The following is a 22,778-nucleotide window of genomic DNA, read 5'->3' as shown; positions in this document are numbered from 1 at the left end:
GGTCACACAGCCTGGATAACCTACAAGAACTGATGAACTCTGACCGTGAAAGCTTCAACAATATTTTGTATATGAAAAATCTAACGCTTGTTGATGGCAGATTTGTGTGTGGATGGATGTGCACACAAGCTGTAACTATAAATATCAGAGGCAGCTGGGTGAAGATTTTGTTTGAGGATACTGCTGACTTTAAGTTATGATCTCACTTTCTGATGAAGCAAATACTTATTGCCAAAGTCTAGTGCATTCTGGATTCCACCTTTCAGCAAAAATCACTGATGTTGCTTTAACTACCTTGACATGTGGGTTTTAATAGTTCATTGGTCTCTCTGGCTGTAGTCACTTAATTTTAGTGACTGTTCCCAAATAAGTAGCTTGAAGACTGCAGCAGTCTCCTTATTTTTAAATGCCTAGGTCTAGCACTGGGCTGAACGAAGTTACATATTTCTGCTTTGGTAATTTATGTTAAATTTGCCTTTGAGTTTTATTTTGCTGTTTCTTGTAGAACTCTATGAAATCTTCTTATCCAGAGCCAAGGAGCGATGGAAGAGTTTCGGGGAGACAGGTGCCGAGAATGATACAGAAGGTGAGTTTGAACTCTAGTTGCTATTCGTAACAGATTTCACTGTGTGTATTGTTCTGACAAGTTCTAAGAGCTTATAACCTCCTCATCTGTAGCACAAAGGGAAGGAATCACATTTTGATGCTTGCCCTTGGAATGCAAACATGTAGGGGTAAAGGGTACTGGTTAAACTTTCTCCCTTTCTAGCTAATGTACCGCATGCAGGAAGTCTTACATGGTGGAGTGTCAAATAGCATGTGACCCTCCCCATTAAGGATGAAGTGGTACAGTTTTGAGCAGGCCATACCACATAGTATTTCTGAATGTTTTCAGACATCTACTCCTGTTATTAGTGCAGCAGATCATTAGGAAAAAATTATATTCTGTTCTCCTGTCCTGTTAAAAACTGATTCTGAAATATTGCATGGCTTTGGCATTAAAGCTCAAAGAATCATACTTCTAAGACCACTTCTGCTAAATCAAATTGTATCAGGCTTAGTTGTTCCAGTTCAACAGAGGTCTGCTTGTTTAATCTGGTTTTCTGACTGCTACAGAAATGGGGGAGGCTCTATTCTTTCCCAGCAGAACTGTTGTGAATATCTTAATCGAGAAATTCTTTACTGCTGAAACATATTTTTTGTGCAGTAGTATCCTGAATGCTTTACAAATAATTATAGAAGGGGTTTTTTTTGCCATAGATTAACCTTCTAAGAGTATATCAACTTTTACTTGTTATAGATTGGGGGAAAAACCCCAACAGATGAAGTATTTGCTCAGCTTCCTTCCCCTCTGTAGTGAAGCAATCTCGCCCTCAGAGTGTCTGATCTGATGTAGTGGTCCGAAGCTGTGTGTAGGATTATGACATACGTTTTAACATGCTTATGTAAACTAATATACAGAACTGTCTTTAAATCTGCATGCTTTAACTAGATGCTGGAGTGTCGGTTGCTGACCGGGAGGCTAGTTTGGAACTAATAAAATTGGATATATCCCGCACTTTTCCATCCCTCTATATTTTTCAAAAGGTAAAACATTTTTGACTTTGTTTAGAAGCTAGTCAGTAGGGAGCTTTTCCATCGCTGTCATTCAGTGAAAGTTTTTGCAGAACTTTCTGACACGGTTTCACGGTCTTGAATAGGTGTTTACTAACTGCTGTAATTTAGACAATATACCATTTTAAACCATTGTTTCAGTTTGGAAGAAATCATTCTTCTGGTTGTGGTCCAGAGAACTGCGGTACATAGCTCTGAATCAGGATTAGCATGGTGTGGTGTGTGTGTGTGGGGGCATTGTCACCACCCGAGATACGTTATTAGTACCAGCTACATGGCAATGGATTGCAATGATGGGAGCGGCAGAAAGCGGGGGTAAGCTGTAATGTTACTTCCAGGGTGGCAAGTGGATACTCTTATTTTCCTGCTGCAGAGAGACAAAGCAAATGTCGCACCATTTTCTGGCTGAGCCTGTGCAGCAATTTTTCCAGTGCACATGCCTTTTCTCAGGCTTGGGTGAAAGGCATGGGTGCAGCCATAGAGGATAGAGGCATGCAGGGAGACCTCATATTGCGGCTAGGGAAAATAGCTTTCTGAAAGCCTCTTCTGGGTTTTTCAGATCTCCACTACATGTATACCAAAGTTTTAATAATCTAATGCAGCGGTTCCCCAACTTTTTGAGTCATGGAGCACTTTTCAGGAGAGAAATTCGTCACGGAGCACTGATTTTCTCCTAGCACCTATGTACTAAACTGAATGACAATAGTATTTTTCTTTCCAGACTCTTCACAGAGCACTAGGAGATGTTTTGTGAGCACCAAGTGCTTTGTGGAGCATAGTTTGGGAACCGCTGGTCTAATGCATACATAGCTGCATGAGTTTTGGTTTTATTTTTTTCTGTAAGCAGTACATACTTAAAATATCATGACACAAATTTAAAACAGCCATTTGGCAGTGTGGTATTTCCTGCAGTGTCTGTATTGAAACTTGTCTCCCCTTACGATCAGTTTTTGGTGCTCCTGATAGCTCTTCCTTGCTGCGTTTTGTGAAACATTTCCCCATAAATCCCGCCTTTGCTCACCTTCACCTTTGTCATTTCTACATTAGTCACTAGTCTATCTCACAGGGTTGTCAGGATAAGAGGGAGGAGAGGAGAATGTTGTAAGCTGCTTTGGGTCTCCGTTGGGAAAAAAGGCGGGGTATAAATATCTAAATCCAAACACTGCTTCTTAAATGACATTTTGTATTTGGTGCCCACACCAGGGTTCAGAATACTGCAAACTTTTATCTGATGATGAGGGCATTGGAAGAAAAAGCTGCTTTTCCCTTTTCAGGGGATTGAAAACAGGAAATAATTGGGTATCTACTTGCATGTATTTTACTGAAAAGAGGCGAAGACGTCTACGTCTGTGCCCCCTTGTATTTTGTGTGTATGTGCACTTTGAACAAAATGCTGTGGCTAGTTATTATCTATACAGTGTCCCCACCGCACATAGCATTTTAGAATAATAATAAAGGTGGCAGATTCCTGCATCAAGGAGTTTAAAATACAAAGTTCAACACAGGGAGAGGCTATTGGTTTTGGGGGGGGGGGAAAGGGGAGAAGAAGGTGAAAATATATCTATGCGCTGCTCCCCAAACAGCTGTGAATTGAGCAAAGCAATCTTCTGCTTCTGCTGATGAGGAAATTAAAAGCTGTCATGATTTACTGTCCTGTATTCAGTGAATGTTGAGTTTAGTATGGTTAGGGTGCTAGAGTTGCCCTCCAGTCAGGCTCACAGATAGAGTTAATTTGTTGTGCTGAAAGGGAAATTGAAACTGTTTTTTTAAAGTCTGGTAACTCCCTTCTTAGGAGCCCCGTGGCGCAGAGTGTTAAGCTGCAGTACTGCAGTCAAAAACTCTGCTCACGACCTGAGTTCGATCCCGACGGAAGTCGGTTTCAGGTAGCTGGCTCAAGGTTGACTCAGCCTTCCATCCTTCCAAGGTCGGTGAAATGAGTACCCAGCTTGCTGGGGGTAAAGGGAAGACGACTGGGGAAGGCACTGGCAAACCACCCCACAAACAAAATCTGCCTTGGAAACGTCAGGATGTGACGTCACACCATGGGTCAGGAATGATCCGGTGCTTGCACAGGCGACCTTTACCTTTACCTTTTTAAGTCCCTTCTTTGTTTGCTTGGCCAACTTGTATTGCTGACCAGTTTACAAACAGAACTTAATTTTCAGTTCCAGTTTTGAATTGAGGGCCAAACATATAAAGACTCAGGTTGATTTTTTTTTTGTTTGCCTCTAAAAAAGACTAATATGAGCTGTACAACCATCAACTGTACAATCCTGAAGGGGGTGGGCAAAGCGTCATGGGAGCCAGCGTAACCCCACACCGGCGTCCGTGCCACTTTGCACCGGAGCGTTCCCAGGGGCGGAGCTGACGTTAGTCAGCTTCCAAACCCCTTTCGGCCTGGGAACGCCCCTGCAGCGTTGCTATGCAAGCAAAATAGCTGGCGTAGCCCCATGTAACTCCATGGAGGAGTTTGATTTTTTTTTAAAAAAAAAAGAAAATTCATTTTTAACCTTTATTTTTCAGCTGGGAGACCTCTGTGGAGGCGGTGTGGCTCACTTTCTTTAATAAAATAGATTGTTGTTTCCTAATAGACTACAAGGGGGAAATTGCTAATTACATGCCCCAAGCTAGTTTTTCTGAAGAAAATGCTTACTCAGAGGAGCATCTGCCTTTTGCTCTTTTTCGCTTTAAAAATTTATGCGCTGCTTCTGTCTGCACTCAAAGCGGCTCCCAACATTTAATTTGTAAACACGCAACGATCATCACATAGCACAGCCCCACGGTTGCATCCAAAGTACATGCATTAACCTGCTCAGGAATCCCAAATGAGCCATCATCATCATCCTTTTGGCCCAGAATTGGGCAATGGAAGGCATAAAAACCAAGACTTGACCAGCAAACTCTGACTGGAATAATAATGCTCCAGCAGAGTTAGGAAAACCTAACCAGAGAAGATACTTTGCACACTGCTTTGAATAGGCAGTTCCCTGGGCTGGCATGCAGTGTTCAAAAAGGCTGATGATCTCATGGGGGCCAAACAGACTTCCTTGAACAGGGGATCTCCAAAACTCACTGATGGACTGATGGAAGCTGGCACATGGTTCTGTGTGGAGCAAAGCAGTCCTTCAGATATGTGTGTCCCAGCCTTTGAAGGTTTTTAAAGGTTAAAATCAGTGCTTTGAACTGACTCCATAAATAAATAAATAAATCGGCCATAAAAAATATTATTTGAGCATGCCACTCAACACCAGCTAGAAACCCAGAGCACTGGGTTTCTGCATCTGTCAAACTAAAGGCAGCTCCACATAGAACGCATGAGGGTAGTCTGATCTGTAGGTTACAGAAGCATGGATCGATATGGCTCGATGGGCAGAGTCGAGAAGCGCAGAGCACTTTTGAACTGGAAGTAAATAATATAAAAAGCATTCCTAGCAACTATACCAACCTGGTGTTCAAAAAGAGAGGCTGGGTCCAAGTATATATTCACTTGATCAGACAGCTTGACTCTTTATCGGTCCATTTTTATCCTATTCTTCTTGTGGGATCTTCGGAAGGCCTACATGGTCCCCCCACCCCAGTTTAAACTCAGTGGATCCATCCCCACAAGAACATCTCCCTTTCCAACCAGCAGTCTGTGTCTTGTCTGGTTTCTGTTCCGGCTTGTTCATACTCATCCACTTGAGTGTAGATTCTAGGCACGTTCTGGACACTTTTAATTACTTCTTTCATAGGCTGATCACAGGCTGCTTCTTAATCTTCATAACCTTCAGGTTAGGTTTGAGGTGAGAAGAGAAATGAGAGCCCTGTTTTGTAGGCTGTGTGCTTCTCAAAGAGCCTGCTGCTAGATTGCAGCTGTTTTGAATTCAACGTTGAGTTTTGTGTAGCTAAATGTACAGTCCAGAGAACATGAAGAAATATCGGTGGGTCTGGTGTTTGTGAACTTTCCAGTTTTCAGCTATGGAGATGAGGACCAAGGTTAAACATTGTTTTAACTTCTTAAACTTCTTAAACATCAACTAGTTCACATTTGCCCATGTTTGCTTGGAGCAAGTATTACAGGAGCAGGAAATCTCTATTTGCCAAGTACTAAAATTGAAATTTAGGAGCCCTGTGGCGCACAGTGGTAAGCTGCAGTACTGCAGTCCAAGCTCTGCTCATGACCTGAGTTTGATCCCGACGGAAGTCAGTTTCATGTAGCCTGCACGAGGTTGACTCAGCCTTCCATCCTTCCGAGGTCGGTAAAATGAGTACCCAGCTTGCCGGGGGTAAAGTGTAGATGACTGGGGAAGGCACTGGCAAACCACCCCATAAACAAAGCCTGCCTAGGAAACATCGGGATGTGATGCCACCCCATGGGTCAGGAATGATCTGGTGCTTGCACAGGGGATCTTTACCTTTTAAAATTGAAATTTGGCATTCATGTATTCATATAATTACAAAAAAAGTGTGAGGTAGCATTGGACTGTAGGAAACCGTGCTGGCTGGAAAGGCTGAGGCCTTCAAGGATACTGTGCTTCCCACTTCCAAGGGGATTCAACTGGCCCTCACTGTCTTGGTTAAGAGCCTAGAGCAGTGATGGCGAACCTTTCAGAGACCGAGTGCCCAAACTGCAACCCAAAACCCACTTATTTATCGCCGAGTGCCAATGCGGCAATTTAACCTGAATACCACCCCCAGAGGGGGCCCAGAGGGAGAGGCTAGGGTTGCCAAGTTCCTCTTTGTCATGAGTGGGAGGTTTTTGGGGTGGCGCCTGAGAAGGGCGGGGTTTGGGGAAGGACTTCAGTGCCATAGAGTCCAATTGCCAAAGTGGCAATTTTTTCCAGGGGAACTGATCTCTATTGGTTGGAGATCACTTGTAATAGCAGGAGATCTCCAGCTAGTACCTGGAGATTGGGAACTAGTTCCTTAGTGTTTTCTCTCTACATATCAAGACAAATGGAAAGGTGTTTGGAGGATGGCTTGTGGCCACTTCAAAGGTGGAAAAGGACTGCACGCCCCTCCGCCCGCACCGACCCAGAGGGCGCCGGAGAAGCCTCTGGAGGGAAAGACGGAAGGAAGGAAAGAAGGAAGAAAGGGAAGGGAGGGGGAAAGGGAAGAAAGGGAGGGAGAGAAAGAAAGAAAGAAAAAGAGAAAGGGAGAAAGAAATGGAGCGAGGGAGAGAAAGAAAAATAGGGAAAGAAAAGGACGGAGGGAGACGGAGAAAGAAAGAGGCCACTCAAGTATGAGAAGTTTTGCCTTGGATTTGCCACTCTCCAGATGCACATTTTCCCCCATCCGGGGCAGGGCAGAGCCGGAATGGCCAGCAGCCTGGAGGAACCACGCGTGCCGGCAGAGAGGGCTACGCGTGCCGGAAGTGGCGCCCGTGCCATAGGTTCGCCAACACGGGCCTAGAGGTTATACTGTACCTAGCACTGCTGCTGGAGAAGCCAGTTATTGCACCTGCAAAAACCCCTATTTTCTTCCAACTTCATCAAGCCTGGAAGATGGCCCCCTATCTTGACTCAGGTGATCTAGCCATGTGGATCCATGCCATGCTAACATCAAGACTAGACTATTGTAATGCACTCTACATATATGTCCTATCAAACACAGCTTGAAGACTCTAGTTGCTACAGATTTGCTGCAGCTTGGTTATTAGGAGTTAAGTGGAGCATGAAGAAGAATTGGTTTTTATATGCCGACTTTCTCTCCCACTTAAGAAAGAATCAAACCGGCTTACAATCACCTTCCCTTCCCCTCCCCACAACAGACACCATGTGAGGTAGGTGGGGCTGAGAGATCTGTGCCTAGCCCAAGGTCACCCAGCTGGCTTCATGTGTAGGAGTGGGAAAACAAATCCAGTTCACCAGATTAGCACCCGCTTCTCATGTAGAGGAATGGGGAATCAAACCCGGTTCTCCAGATCAGAGTCCACCACTCCTAACCACCACTCTTAACCACTACACCACACTGGCATGCATATCACACACATTGTAGTGTCACCCCATCGGCTGCCTGTCAGTTACCGCGTTCAATTTAAGACACTGGTTGTCATATGCAAAGCCCTACAGGGCCTTGAACCTTCATATCCACCCTCTCCTGCTATGCTCCACCGTGATAGATTTGCTCATCTGTTCAGGGCCTTCTGCATGTGTTCCTCTGCAAATGGGTAAGATCAACAGCTGCCCATAAACATGCATTCTCTGTTGTGGAATGGCTTGCCTTAGGGGGTCACTGTGGCTCCCACACTTAATGCCATTCCATAAACCGTGTAAAACAGTTATTCAGGATGGCATTTCTATAAAGGTAATTGGGCTATGCTATAACAGAATAGGGGCCAGCATGCTGTAGTGGTTGAGAGCGGTGGGACTCTAATCTGGAGAACTGGGTTCGAGTCCCCGCTCCTCCACATGAAGCCTGCTGGGCGACCTCGGGATAGTCACAGTTCTCTCAGAATTCCCTTACACCATGCGGAGGCAGGCAATGGCAAACCACCTCCATAAGTCAGTTGTGACTTGATGGCACTTTTCACCACCACTTAACAGAATAGTTTGGGAAGGTGCTTTATAAAGGGAAATGGATTATGGACTATATATCACTGTGTGTAGGATGTATTATCAGTTTACCTTGTTATCCTGCTCTCACTCCATTATTTTCTACTGATGTAATACCATTTTTCTGCATTGCATTTGCATTCTGTATCATGTCTGATTGATTTGCTTGTTCAAATTTCTGTAAATCCTAGTACATTGCTTATTAGATGTCTTATATTGATTGCATTGATTTATGCTGTATAGTCCCCTTTGTGTTTCAATGAGAAAGGCAGACTATAAATATAGTATATGAGTGTGGGACCCACAAAGACTTGAGTGGGGTATCTCATTTCCCCTCCCCCACTATTTCCTCTTCCCTGAAAACCCCCATAGCCTATTCCCTTTCCCTGCTTCCTTATCTCTTTCCCACCCACCCACCTACTTCTGTCTGACCCCTTTTCAGTTTTTCCTCCTCCCCTCACCCTGGCAGCCTCAACCTTGGAAAACTCTTTCTGAGTTGTGTGGTAGGGAACTTGTGAGGACTTGAGGGGGGGGACATCACTTTTCCCTGCAGGCCCCTCCCTGCCCTATCTTTTCTTAACTTTCTCGTGGCAGCTCCTGTATTCTCATATTTCCCTGCTTCCTTCTCTTTTTCACCCACCAGCCTTTTATCTGCCCCCCCCATCTTCAACTATACTTCATTTATATCCTGCCTTTCTTCACAGTGGGGATCCAAAGCAGCTTACATCATTCTCCTCTCCATTGTCTCCTCTCCATTCTCATACAAGCCCTTTGTGGTTAGGTTGAGAATATGTAGCTGACCTAAGGTCACCCGGTAAGCTCTCATAACAAGAGTAGATTTGAACCTGAGTCTCCCCAGTTGCTAGTCTGACACTCTAACCACTACACCATCCTGAGTTTTGTGGAGTGGCTGCTCTAGAACAGTAGCAAGCAGCTAGTCCTGGCTGAGTCATGCAAACCTGTCAAGATGCCCGATGGCTGCTGCCAGACCTGACACTGCTGAGTCCTCCTTCAAAGGCCAGAATAGCCCTGGAAAGGGCCCTCCACCTCCCTTTGCCTTTTACTGATAGAAAGCAAGGCTTGAAGGCTGGCAGTACTGTTGTAGTTACCTAGCAACTCCCACAGTGGCTACTGACAGTCATTCATTTATTAAAGCTATAGGTGCTGCTTCTGTTAGTTTAAAGGACATTAATCTCCAATGTATTTTTATTTCGATTAAAGAATTTTCTGCAAACCTGGATGGTTTTTTCCCCAGATTTGTAGAAAGATCTGTCTTGTCTGTCCATGGTTCTAATCTCCAGATTTAAGTGTCCACAGCTTTGGCCATGTTAGAATTAGATATATTGATAGATAAATGTTAGCTGTTGAAAAAGTGATTATCTGAGGATGTTTTCTGGATTTAAAACAATAATTTATTTTGTTTCTGTAGTTTTAACATCAACTTTTTCTTCCCTGTTTCTATTCTAGGGGGGCCCATATCATGATCTTCTGCACAGTGTCTTGGGAGCATATACATGTTACAGACCTGATGTAGGATATGTAAGTATCCACATAATGTTGCAGTACTTTCCTTATCTATCTTCCTTACAGGAGATAGATGATAAATACCTGTGTAGAGTATCTGTAAATTTTATAGTAATATTTATCTTTATACGATTGAAGGAGATTGAGCCTGGAAGTGCAGCCATAAAGGAGCTAGAAAAGATCCTTAAATGTAAGGATGTAGTACTGGTGACCAAGATCAAGATATTTCATACTATAGTTTTCTCCATTACTGTGTATGGGTGTGAAAGTTGTACAGTGAAGAAAGCTGACAGGAAGAAAGTTGATTCATTTGAAATGTTGTGTTGGAGGATACTTTTACAGATACTGTGGACCTCCAAAAATTCTAATAAGTGGGTTCTAGTTCAAATCAAGCCTGAACTCTCCCTAGAAGCTAAAATGACTAAACTGAAGCTATTGTGCTTTGGGCACATTATGCGAAGACAAAGGTCATTGGAAAAGACAATACTAGGAAAAGTTGAAGGCAGCGGGAAAAGAGGAAGACCCAACATGAGATGGATTAACTCAATCCAGGAAGTAACGGCCCTCAGTTTGCAAGACCCGAGCAAGGCTGTTAACGATTGAACATTTTAGAGATCACTAATTCATAGGTTCACCATAGGTCGGAAGCAACTTGATGGCGCTTAACACACACATGTGTTTATGAGAATGCTTTCCCATTGCCATTGAGTCTCTACAACACACCTGGGTTATGTGACATTAATAAATAGCACAGTGGGAGATTTGCCTTGATGACTGTAGTAAAGGTGGCCATATTTTGTGAGGGGAGTCTAAGGCTGCAGCGCTGTGCGTGGTACAGAGCAAGCCCCTCTGAACTCAGTGGGACTTGCTTCCAAGTAAATGTGCATAGAACTTTGCTGCACCACAAACAAGTGTATCTGTAGGGTGGGGGTGTAGCTGTGCTGCAATGCCTAAGAATCTTACACATGCTTTATATCCTTTCCTGGGAGCCACATGCTTAGTGAGGCTTCCTAGAGAGTGTACATGCTATACAATAGGTATGTGAACAGTCTTTACAAAACATAAACTCTGCTGGACTCCGCCTTCCATTTTAGCCTTCATGGTGGTGTTCCTAAATTACTTACTTTCACTCCTTTGAGAAAAAGAAGAAGAGTTGGTTTTTATACCCCGCTTTCTCTCCCTTTAAGGAGTCTCAGAGTGGCTTACAATCATTTCCCTTCCCATCCTCACAACAAACACTTTGTGAGGTAGGTGGGGCTGAGAGAGTTTTGAGAGAACTGTGACTAGCCCAGCAGGCTTCATGTGGAAGAGTGGGGAAGCCAACCCAGTTCACCAGATTAGAGTCTGCCGCTCATGTGGAGGAGTGGGGAATCAAACCCACTTCTCCAGATTAGAGTCCACTGCTTTTAACCACTACACCACACTGGCTCTCTAAGTACATTCACTATTTCAGTGATGCAGACAGATAAGACAGCACAAATAAAATAACACTGAACTTGTAATTTCCATAGTCTTTTGTCTGTCACAGCCGACACACATGGAGATCCAGAGTGGTATTGACATTATTATCAAACTAAGATCTGAGAGATCCAGGTTCAAATCTCTTCTCCTCCATGAAACTCACTGGGTAATCATGGGCAAGTAAACTATCAGCCTATTGTTCTTCACTGGGTAATTTAAGAGGACAAAATGGGGGGCGTGATTATTTGCGTACACTGATGTGAGCCTTTTGGAGGAAGTGTGAGAGAAAAATTGAAGGATTATTTGGAGATGTACTAGCTGTTTTAATAGCATATCAAGCGTGCATATTTGCCTTAACATGAAAATGAGGTTGTACTTACTTGCTATGGTCACCCACTCTTTTTTGTTGTTGAAGGTCCAGGGAATGTCCTTCATCGCTGCAGTCCTCATACTCAATCTGGAAGAGGCGGATGCTTTCATTGCCTTTGCAAACCTCCTGAACAAGCCATGCCAGCTGGCCTTCTTCCGTGTGGACCACAGCATGGTAAACCTCCATTTTAAACTGTTGTAACTTTATTATTTTGCTTAAAACTTTTTTTTTTTTTTTTTTGCTGTTAAAACACTGGGTGGCAAGTGGCCTGTGGAATTTCTCCTTTTCCAGCTCAGTGGCTGTGCTTTCATGTTTGTCAGTTCCAGGGGTACCTGCATTCCTAGATTGACAGCAGCAATAATAAGTGCTTTATCAGCACTTTTTACTTCTCTGTGTTTGCGGCGCTCTTGACTTAATCACTGTTGCTTTAAATACAATATTACTTTTCGGAAAACAGTAGGCTAACAACCATCCTGCTGTCTTTTTAAAATGAAAGATAATAAGGAAAAGGACATACTATATGTGATCTGGACAGTTAATCACTTTTGGGGTGTATTTGGGGTGATTGCTGCATGAGGGAATGTTGGTTAAATCTGGGCTAAGGCCCTTTGTTGAAGAACTGCAGATGTTTCAGTAGTAAGAACAATTGTACTGGGATTTCACCACTGAAATGCTGTGTATTATTCACTTCAGTCACCCATTTGTTTCCCACAGACTGGTTTATAGTTTCTTGAGGGCTCCAACATTGTTGTCACTTCATCCCCCCCCCCCCCTGCATGGAATTATTCTTAAAGCTTTTCTTTTTTGTTCACAGATGCTGAAGTACTTTGCAGCGTTTGAAGTGTTTTTTGAGGAAAACCTCCCCAAATTGTTCCATCATTTTAAAACCTACAACCTTACTCCAGACATATACTTAATAGATTGGTAAGTTAAAGACTGGTTATGTCTTTATGTCAATTTATGTTGTGGCTCCATCTTGCTAAATTGAGGAATTGGCTCCTGAGGTTATTGCTAAGTTTTTAACAGGCTGCCTAGATTTGTTTCCCACTGTGTGCAGTTGAATGTGAGTTTAGATGGAAAAATAACAATCACATCACAAGGCGGGGGTGGGTGGGAAACCCAGCGACTGATGTAAAATATGAAGAGAAAAGGGTGTTAAGGGTAACAAGTTAAAAAGGTTGGCTTCTTTGTGCTAAAAAAGGATGTTTGGTATTAGTACAGTATTAAATGTTAGATATCACATGTTTGAATGGCAAGGCAGCAGTTCTGTAACAGAAAAAGAGGAACACTGCATCAGCATGTTGTCCTGCAGGTATCCCCAATAGTCTGGCCTTTATGTGCGCTGCAGGGAGTAGAGTCCTGTCTAACTTCCTAACTTCCCCGCCTCTCCCCTCTAGCTGCAACTCAGAATGCCCCCTGGAATGCTGGTCCTGGGGGACAGGGGACCCCTAGGAACACACGAGGGAGGAGGGCTGCAGCAGGTGGGATATCAGGAAAAATCACCTCCCTGCTTTGCGTGCAAGGGATCTCTTCTGCAGCACCCAACCCCAGATAAAGTGTCCTGCGGCCGATAAAGTAGAAGCGAGACAATCTGTCAGTGTTAATTTCCCAGACCCCAAGAATTACTGGTCTTTCACGTGATTATCACTGATGCTTGTAGATACTAGAGAAGCTCGAACCACTTCTTAAGCAGCAGAAGTTGCAGGCATATCCTTTGTCCCCCTGTGCCTGATGCTTATGATTTCAAAATTCAGGATCTTCACCCTGTACAGCAAGTCACTACCCCTTGATCTGGCCTGTCGTGTCTGGGATGTCTTTTGTAGAGATGGAGAAGAATTTTTGTTCAGGACTGGATTAGGAATTCTTAGATTGTATGAAGATATCCTCCTACAGATGGACTTCATTCATATAGCACAGTTTCTGACAAAGCTACCTGAAGACATCACGTCAGAGAAGCTCTTCGCTTGTATTGCATCTGTTCAGATGCAGAATAGTAACAAAAAATGGGCTCAGGTAAGTGGTATCTTTGTATGGCTGAATACATGATAATCATTAAAAGGGCAATTGACAACCATTCCTCGAAATGGGTCAGATTGAGATTTTATAAGGAAGTCTGCTCAGTGTTAGAACAGTAGTGAATTTCAGTTCCTTGCTAGGCCTTTCTAGGGAAGTTGTAGTCAAACACACATTTTCTGAACTTGCACATTAAAGCCACACTACCTGAACAAGAGTGGCTAGCTGTTGAATGGCTTCTGGCCAGTGGGACTCATCACTCGTTTTCCTTTACAATGCGTGATGCCAGCATATGCAATTCAGAGTTTGGCTTGTGTGGTGGGGGCTGGGCTGGTGTGCACTGAGGCAATTCATGTTTGTAGTCCCTTGTGTGGAGATTTTCATGAATTTGAAGACTGCATTTGTTGAGTTGGCATGTTTCCATAGCTATAAACTGCAGAGGGTGGTGGTGAAGACATCAGAACCCCCCTCACTCACCCTGTTCCAAGAGGAAGGGTATGTTATGGTTAGAATCTTGCAGGGCCACTGGGGATAATGTTGCCATTCCTCTGCTGATGATCAGTTCATCGCTGCTGACAGTGTGTATAAATACTTTTCAGTCATTAAGAATTTTAATAGTAAAATGACCCAGAGAAGAATTTATTTTAAACTGGAGCCTCTATCATGCTTGCGTGAGAACAACGTAAGTTATGAGGAGTTTGATATGGAGAACATCAGACTTGTGTTACTAAAGTGTATTTTTGTTTAATAGAAATATAGAAATAGATAATAAAATCCAGTATACTTTAGAGTGCATTGGGATATATTTACACCCAGGGTAGATAAACATACTTTTGTCGAAGTAATTGAACAGTAGATAAGATTTGTGAAGCATTGTTGTCGTCCCCTATCCCGCCCGACCCTTTTTTAAATGTCCATTTTTTATTCTTTTGACAGTAAAAACTTTATTAAAAAAAGAGAGAATTTTAATAGTAAAATGTGGCCAAATCCAGAGTGAGGAAAGTTTTTTTAACATGTTCAGTGAATCAGGTTGATTCCTCTTCCTTCCCCAAAAGAGCAGATTGGGTACTGTGTGCAATGTTTGTTATATTAGGACCCCTCTGCATTCTGAGACTACATCCAATTTGTTAGGTTGCATTTGTAGTTGCAGATGAGGAGGCTGCTAGAACTGGAGGGTGGGGAGGTATACATTTGTGCATTTCAGAGACCGTGGCCTTTTTCAAGAGCAGTGGCGGTTGGTTCCCTTATATTTCAGTCTGTCATTAGGGAGGAGGGGCTAGAATGGGCTTCACTGATCTGATACACATAAAGAACCCTAAGGAAACCAGTATTTATAAATGTTAATTCGTGTGGTCCTTTTAACCTTTATCTCAAACATTGGTTTGCAGGTGTTTGCATCATTAATGAAGGATAGCAAAGAAGGAGACAAAAATCATAGTCCAGCACTAAAAAGTTAACTTCAAGGTTAATGGTAAAGTAGAAACAACCACTTGGATTGTTGAACGATTCTAAACATTTTCCCAATGAAAACCACTAAGGAGAAACTGCTTGGGAGACTCAAGGAAGAGACAGTATTTGACTGAATGCAGTGGTGGAATTGGATGAAATCTTCGCCCTGTTGCCAGTATTAAAGAGCTTTTTGTGGAAGGTAGCTTTTCATAAGAAGCAAGTAATAAAAAAAAACTTGTGAAACTGAAAAAAATGGCTAATGCATATTTAATATTTAAAGTTTAATGCAATAAAATTTGTAATAACTTTTGTTGGTACTTAAAAGTTTTGAGGGATACCTTTTTATGATTACCACAAAGGCACTTTTTGGGAGGAAGGCAGGTGTTAAAGTTAGGCCCAAAAAAACTGCTACCTGAACCAAATGTTTTGGTGCAAATACCTCCAGAATTAACCAGTGAGATTCTTAGGACCAAATAAGTTTGTTTTTGGTGTACATGCTTGCCAGGTAATAGGAGGCTTTAGATATGTCTTACAAGGTCCTCTGAAATTGCAATTTCATTCTTCATTTAAGTGAATGTATGCAAGTTGGAACTGAGGAATTTGCACTCAGTCTTCCTTCAGTCATTGGTAAAAGGTCTTTTGGTAGTGGTCCAACCAGTTGGTTTGGATGGTGTGCTTGGGTAAGCAACTGATTGGTTTCTGGAATTTTGGTGGCCGAAGTTCAAGGTGGGCAGCTTGCTTAAAGGAAAATTAGATTGCTATTCCATGGAAATCAGATGATTTTTTTGTTGACTAATCAAAGTGACTTATACTTGATAAACACTAGTATAATTAATAAGCTAGTGATGTCCTTTTGCACATTTTAAGGAATGTTAATGTTGAAAGTTTGAATCCCTGTATATTAACTTTTTTTTCACTTAAACAGGCAGAATTGAGTAGTTTTGAACTCCAGTGTGTACAATAATGAATTACCCCAAATGCATTCTGTCAGCCCAATATTTTCTCAGATAACATCAGCGTGATACTGTAAAGGCAACTCAAGGAAGCTCTTCAACTTCTTCACACTCCTGAAACATTTTAAAATGGCTTTTGAACTGGAGGGCCGGGTGGGGAAGGATACCTCTTAAATACTCTGAGCAGCTAATGCTTGGTCTTTCTAAATCCATTTTGATAGTATTAATGTAAATAAAATTGCATTATGACTTTTTGTACCTGGTCCCTGTATGTGGAAATGAAGTCACATTTATCATTGCATTAAAAAAAAAAGAGTGAGACTACTTCAGTTGTCAAGTGTTGAAAAGTTGCAGAACCTGTTTTTAAAAAATTTGAGTTACAATATGTTGTAATATTTATGTTGCTATCAAATTTAAAACTACACTTAAATACTACTTACAACATACAGTTTGAAGTTAAAATGTCTGATTTTTCTTATGTATTTACTTAGTTCCCGTATATGTCCTCTATTTGGTTCTCTTGTACAGTTTTCTTACTTTTCAAGTATACACATGTATATAAATTGTAAATAGAAGGGATCTAGCCTTCGATCCAAGACCACTAGTAACAATTCCTATGTAAATAAAACTCATAAGCAAAATGAGTACTTGGTCTTCATTGTGTTTGAAATAACATTATTATTAGTTGAATACAAAGGAATAAATGACTGTAGAATTCTGAATCACTCCTGTACATAACGTGAACTAGTATCTAGGGCAGGGGCAACAAACATAAATGTCACTTGGTGGGCGCCGGGCCACGCCTCTCCAGCCTAGATCAGGACTGGTTGGGTGGCTTGCTCACGAGCTGGATAAGAGCTCTCAAGGGGCCAGATCTGGCTGGCGGGCCTTATGTTTGACACCCATGATCTAGGGTGAACATTTTAAACTAGTAAGACTTCGTATTCTTAGAAAAAGCTTTCTTTGAAGACTTGCAAACAGCACCAGACATTAACTGCTTCCTCTTATCCAGTTCAGGAAAACAAAATTTCTCCCTTAAGTGGCAGAATAGCTGCTGGCGGTGGAATAAAACCTTGTTGAACTGGATGAGAACACCCTGTGTTGTGAATACTGGGGCCATGAGGAGAGTCTTCCAAAACAGACTGAGCAGCACTCCAGTATTGCCATTACATGTGCAGAGTACTGATTCTGAAAGTTTTGTTTCATGTTGCACTGAGCAACATAGGAACATCCTTTCTGTCTAACCTCTGTACTATTCTCTCCATTTTGGCTAAACTGTATTGCTTGTGGAGGAAGGGTAGGCATTTTGAAATTTCGTCTCTCAGCTCTGTGCATGTCAGTGGCTGCTTAGGGCTGTGCTTGCGCAAAAAGGTGTGGATAAACAAAACATTAAGTGCATGGCACCTCTAGCAAATCATGGCTGCTGTATTAGCCCCCAGAGCGTGTCAAATAGCTGATATTATAGGTTTAATAAAATGTATGTTATTGCAGGAGCATTAGCATTCAGCTGTGTGTGTGTGTGTGTGTGAGAGAGAGAGAGAGAGAGAGAGAGAGTGTTAAGTGCCGTCAAGTCGCCTCCAACTCATGGCGACCCTGTGAATGAAAGTCCTCCAAAATGTCCTATCTTTGACAGCCTTGCTCAGATCTTGCAAATTGAGGGCTGTTGCTTCCTTTATTGAGTCCCTCCATCTCTTGTTGGGTCTTCCTCTTTTCCTGCTGCCCTCAACTTTTCCTAGCATGACTGTCTTTTCCAGTGACTCTTGTCGTCTCATGATGTGACCAAAATACAATAGCCTCAGTTTAGTCATTTTAGCTTCTAGGGTCAGTTCAGGATTGATTTGATCTATTACCCACTGATTTGTTTTTTTGGCAGTCCACAGTATCCGTAACACTCCTCCAACACCACATTTCAAAGGAATCTATCTTCTTCCTATCAGCTTTCTTCAGCTTTCACACCCATACATAGTAATAGGGAATACGATGGCATGAATTAATCTAATCTTGGTGGCCAGTGACACATCCTTACACTTCAAAATCTTTTCTAGCTCCTTCATGGCTGCCCTTCCCAGTCTCAATCTCCTTCTGATTTCAGCTACATGCAGCTATTCTGGACAGTGCATATTTATAGTTGAAAAAATGGAAACAGCAGGCAGGTACATTGACACTGGTACTGGGGTTCATACAATGCCTGTGAATGGGTGCACAGTTCAGCATCTGAAACTTCATGTCCCCAAAGAGTCTGTCAGCACACACCCCTTTACCAAGGAAGTCCTCATTTAGAAACCAAATCTGCTCTAACATACAATAGTTTGAGATCTAGTTCCTAACCAAATCAAAATTGACCAAAGTACAGCTAGTGCTGTCAAAGTTAAATTTATTAATAAGGTCAGCTGGCCGATCACATGCCAACACATCAAACATTTCCAGACTCAATAGTTTTGCACCGCAGAATCACAGACTGCCCGTACAAATAAAGGTATAAGATCAATAAAAACAACCCCTGATTAAAATTATCACCTTAAAATTATTAGAGAATGATCGTTAGAATATTTTATAAAGTGCTGCGTATTTTAATAGCAACAGCGCAGAACTTGGCAGTTTGGAGCATAAGCTGAAGATCTTCTCCAGCAAGTGCTGTATTGGTGCAAATTCAGAATTTGGGTAGCATTGGGTACATGGGAAAGGGATGAGAATACAGACTCAGAGCATTCCTGACCAGTGATTGTGTTCACCTTGAGTCATACTGTGCATGGGAGACCTTAGCCTCATTTAGGATGTTTGGGAGATGGTTATGGTTCAGTAAGGATGAATTCACACATATGGGCTTCACTGGATGACTGTGACACCAAGCTGAATCTTGCTAAGCAAGGCTTCTATATCGCCTGACAATGTTTCCACCGGAGGCAATGTGCTGGGTGAATGGAGATAGCTGTACACTGATGAGAAACAATTATCACACATGCAAGGGTGGTTTTGCAATCTGCCTTGAGTCTCAGTAAGAGAACTAGGCTATTAATGAAGTTAAAGAAAGGGACGCCGGCCTTGTTTCATGCATGTTAATTTGAGATCAGGTTTTTGCATTCAGATTAAACCTTGGTCTATGCTCCTACTCAAATGGCTCTTCAGCTAGCAGTCATATGGACATGCTGTCACCCAACTAGAGGCACCACCTAATCTGCTAAAGTTTACACTGCAATGAAAATGTTGAAAGACCAAGTTTTCAGAGGCAGTCATGTTAGCCTGCGGTAGCCAAAATGACAATACACATAATTGCCATAGCAAACCAATAGCACAATATCCAGTCGTTTGCAGCTGGATTCTCTTACCCGCAGCCAAATCCAGTTGCAAATGATTGCTGTAGCATACCAATTGTGTATGGTCCAATAATGTATGGATGCAACCTTTGTTTCTGCTAACAATCAGTTGTGGAGGCAGTACTTCATTGCAGCGCACACATTTCTTGGAAGCTATGTACTTCTGTTCACACCAGTCTTAATGAGCTGTAAAGTCCTAGCATAAGAAGAATAGGCTTCACAGCTGGGGGACAACCTCTATAACAGACAAAGGAAGCACTAATAGAAACAAGGGGTAGCATCCAAGCCGGTCATGTTCTCTCAGCCTAACCTACCTCTCAAGGTTGTTGTGAACATAAAATGAAGGAAAGATGAACAGCGTACGCCACTTTGGGTCCCCATTGGGGAGAAAAGGCAGGGTACAAACAAAGTAAATGAGGCCTGTGAGGGGCCCTGAAGACTAATATATTGTGGCATAAACTTTTTGTGAGCTAGAGCGCACTCGGTTAGATAGGTGGAATCTTCACATTTTGTTGCCTGACATATTTATGCCCTCAGCTACAGCCAGCAGAACATGTGGAAGACCTGGGCTAGTTAGGGTTGCCAAGTTAGTAGGGTTTCCAGGTCCCTCTTCACCACCGGCGGGAGGTTTTTGGGGCTGAGCTTAAGGAGGGCAGGGTTTGGAGAGGGGAGGGACTTCAATGCCACAGAGTCCAATTGCCAAAGTGGCCATTTTCTCCAGGGAAACTGATCTCTATCGGCTGGAGATCAGTTGTAATAGCAGGAGATCTCCAGCCACCACCTGGAGGTTGGCAATCCTACAAGTTAGGGTTTGGCAATACCTGGCGGTTTGAGGGTGGAGAGTGAGGTTTAGGTAGGGGACCTTGGTGGGGTATAATGCCACGCAATCCACCTTCCAAAGCAGCCATTTCTCCCCGGAGAAGTGGCATAAATGTTTTAAATTAATTTAAAAAATAAGTGATTTATGTAGACTGGAGATCAGCTGTAGTTCTGACAGATCTCCAGGCCCCACCTGGATGCTGGCAACCGTATCACAAAGATTAGAAGGTCCAATTTCTCAGGATGTAGGTGGGTGACATTAATGGCAGAGCGCTGATGGAAGCATTCAGGAAATAAAAACAGCCCTCTTCAAAAATGGGTCTGGCTAACTCCCAGGTTTGATTCCCCACTCCTCCACATGAGCAGCGGACTCTAATCTGGTGAAACAGGTTGGCTTTCCCACTCCCACACACAAAGCCAGCTGGGTGACCTTGGGCTAGTCACAGCTCCCTTCGTGCTCTCTCGGCCTCACCTACCTTACAGGGTGACTGTTGTGGGGACAGGAAGGGAAGGAGATTGCAAAGTGGTTTGATTCTCCTTAAAAGGTAGAGAAAATCGGCATATAAAAAGCAACTCTTCTAGCATAAGGGAGGCATCCATACTCTTTAGTAAATCCAATCTGCTTAATCAGGTTTAAAATTCTGAGTAAGAAAGAAAGCTTGTTAGACCAACATGCATGCTTACTCAAAAATAACAATTATATTCACTGGGACTTAATGCCTTGTAAGTGTATATAGGGCCCTGACCTGGATGGCCCAGGCTAGCCTGATCTCATCAGATCTCAGAAGCTAAGCAGGGTCGGTCCTGGTTAGTATTTGGATGGGAGACCACCAAGGAATACTAGGGTTGCTGTGCAGAGGAAGGCACTGGCAAACCACCTCTGTTAGTCTCTTGCCATGAAAACCCCAAAAAGGGGTCGCCATAAATCAGCTGCGACTTGAAGGCACTTTACTCACACACAACTCCCAAGAATGGGCGTGTGACAGTACCCCAGAGATCTCCCGGTAATAATTGGCTTCCAGACTGCCAGGGAGGGGATTTCTGCCCAGCTACAAGCCTGCTCTGTGCACTGGGTAAGTGGGCTAAGAGTCCTGGAGTGTCAGAGTGAACGATAAACAATGATAGGAGATTGGTTCTTGCAGGTTATCCGGGCTGTGTGACCGTGGTCTTGGTATTTTCTTTCCTGATGTTTCGCCAGCAGCTGTGGCAGGCATCTTCAGAGGAGTAACACTGAAGGACAGTGTCTCTCAGTGTCAAGTGTGTAGGAAGAGTAATATATAGTCAGAAAGGGGTTGGGTTGAGCTGAATCATTGTCCTGCAATGATACTTTTTTGATACTTTTTGCAGGACAATGATTCAGCTCAACCCAACCCCTTTCTGACTATATATTACTCTTCCTACACACTTGACACTGAGAGACACTGTCCTTCAGTGTTACTCCTCTGAAGATGCCTGCCACAGCTGCTGGCGAAACGTCAGGAAAGAAAATACCAAGACCACGGTCACACAGCCCGGATAACCCACAAGAACCAATGAACTCTGACCGTGAAAGCCTTCGACAATATAATGATAGGAGAAACTGGATGAAACTGCAACTGTACTGAGTCGCCTTTCTGTCTAATACAATCAGAGATGCATAACTTGTTGATGTATCGTCATAACGAATTTGGATAAATATCTCTTCCCCAGTATAATCGGGACTCAGAGATTTCTGAGTAACACTGAAGGACAGTGTCTCTAGTGTCAAGTGTGTGTGTGAAAGCCTTCGACAATATTTTGCAAATAAACTGTTTTCTTGAGAACGATCTAGGGTCTCCCTCTCCCCCGCGAACCCGTTTTACTGCAACAGGCGGGTGTGTAGTTTTGCGCACACGTCTGTCTAACAACCCCGCATGATGCTTCATGATGCCTCTGACAAAAGTGGTGGGCTCTTCTGTCCCAATAAAGGCTTTGTCTTTTAAGTGTGCGTGTGTGTGTGTGTTAAGTGCCGTCAAGTCGCTTCCGACTCATGGCGACCCTATGAATGAAAGTCCTCCAAAATGTCCTGTCTTTGACAGCCTTGCTGGGATCTTGCAGATTGAGGGCTGTGGCTTCCTTTATTGAGTCAGTCCATCTCTTGTTGGGTCTTCCTCTTTTCCTGCTGCCCTAAACTTTTCCTAGCATGACCGTCTTAGGAGGTGCTAATTTGGTATCTGTGTGTGAATGGTATCTTGTGCTTTTCTGTGTGGTTCCTGTGTGCCTTGCTGGTTTCTGCGAGTCTAGGATAGATGCCTGTCTTTGGAGAAGGATGGGTTAATGCTTTCCAGTGTAGCCAAATTATTCTCAGAAGCTAATAGAGTTGGTCACATTGTGTGTGTGTTAAGTGCCTTCAAGTCGCTTCCGACTCATGGCGACCCTATGAATGAAAGTCCTCCAAAATGTCCTGTCTTGGACAGCCTTGCTCAGGTCTTGCAAATTGAGGGCTGTGGCTTCCTTGATTGAAAACCTTATGATGACTTTTAAGCCCCCATAAAGACTCTTTCTCGTTTAGTTCCTTGCCAGGCCGATGAAATCGCGAATTGAGAGCGGAGGCGAGCCTGGCTGCGCCCGGAGGGACACGTGCGGAAGCGCCAGGCAATAGTCGCGGCAATTTCCCTTTCCCCTCCGCTCCAGTGGGGGCCGCTGTGGGCAAGTCGGGCGTCGGCGTCTCTATGGCTTCTTCCGGCCTGACTGGCGTGGGGAAGGCGAC

At 43.2% G+C, this 22,778-nt stretch overlaps 1 protein-coding gene across 1 annotated transcript in view; it reads left to right on the top strand.

Annotated features, from left to right (window-relative positions):
- TBC1D12 (TBC1 domain family member 12) overlaps positions 1-16,069 on the top strand; it is a 67,428-nt gene extending 51,359 nt beyond the window's left edge. The window contains exons 8-14 of the mRNA XM_056849534.1: positions 506-586; positions 1,493-1,587; positions 9,615-9,686; positions 11,548-11,676; positions 12,317-12,426; positions 13,257-13,515; positions 14,904-16,069. Of these exons, the coding sequence (XP_056705512.1) occupies positions 506-586; positions 1,493-1,587; positions 9,615-9,686; positions 11,548-11,676; positions 12,317-12,426; positions 13,257-13,515; positions 14,904-14,972 (815 nt within the window). The 3' untranslated portion in view covers positions 14,973-16,069. The remainder of the gene's footprint in view (positions 1-505; positions 587-1,492; positions 1,588-9,614; positions 9,687-11,547; positions 11,677-12,316; positions 12,427-13,256; positions 13,516-14,903) is intronic.
- Positions 16,070-22,778: the final 6,709 nt, after the last annotated feature.

Source organism: Euleptes europaea, chromosome 5 (genome assembly GCF_029931775.1).
Source record: "Euleptes europaea isolate rEulEur1 chromosome 5, rEulEur1.hap1, whole genome shotgun sequence".
In the NCBI taxonomy this organism is placed as follows: Eukaryota; Metazoa; Chordata; class Lepidosauria; order Squamata; family Sphaerodactylidae; genus Euleptes; species Euleptes europaea.
This window is presented reverse-complemented; position numbering and strand designations above follow the sequence as displayed.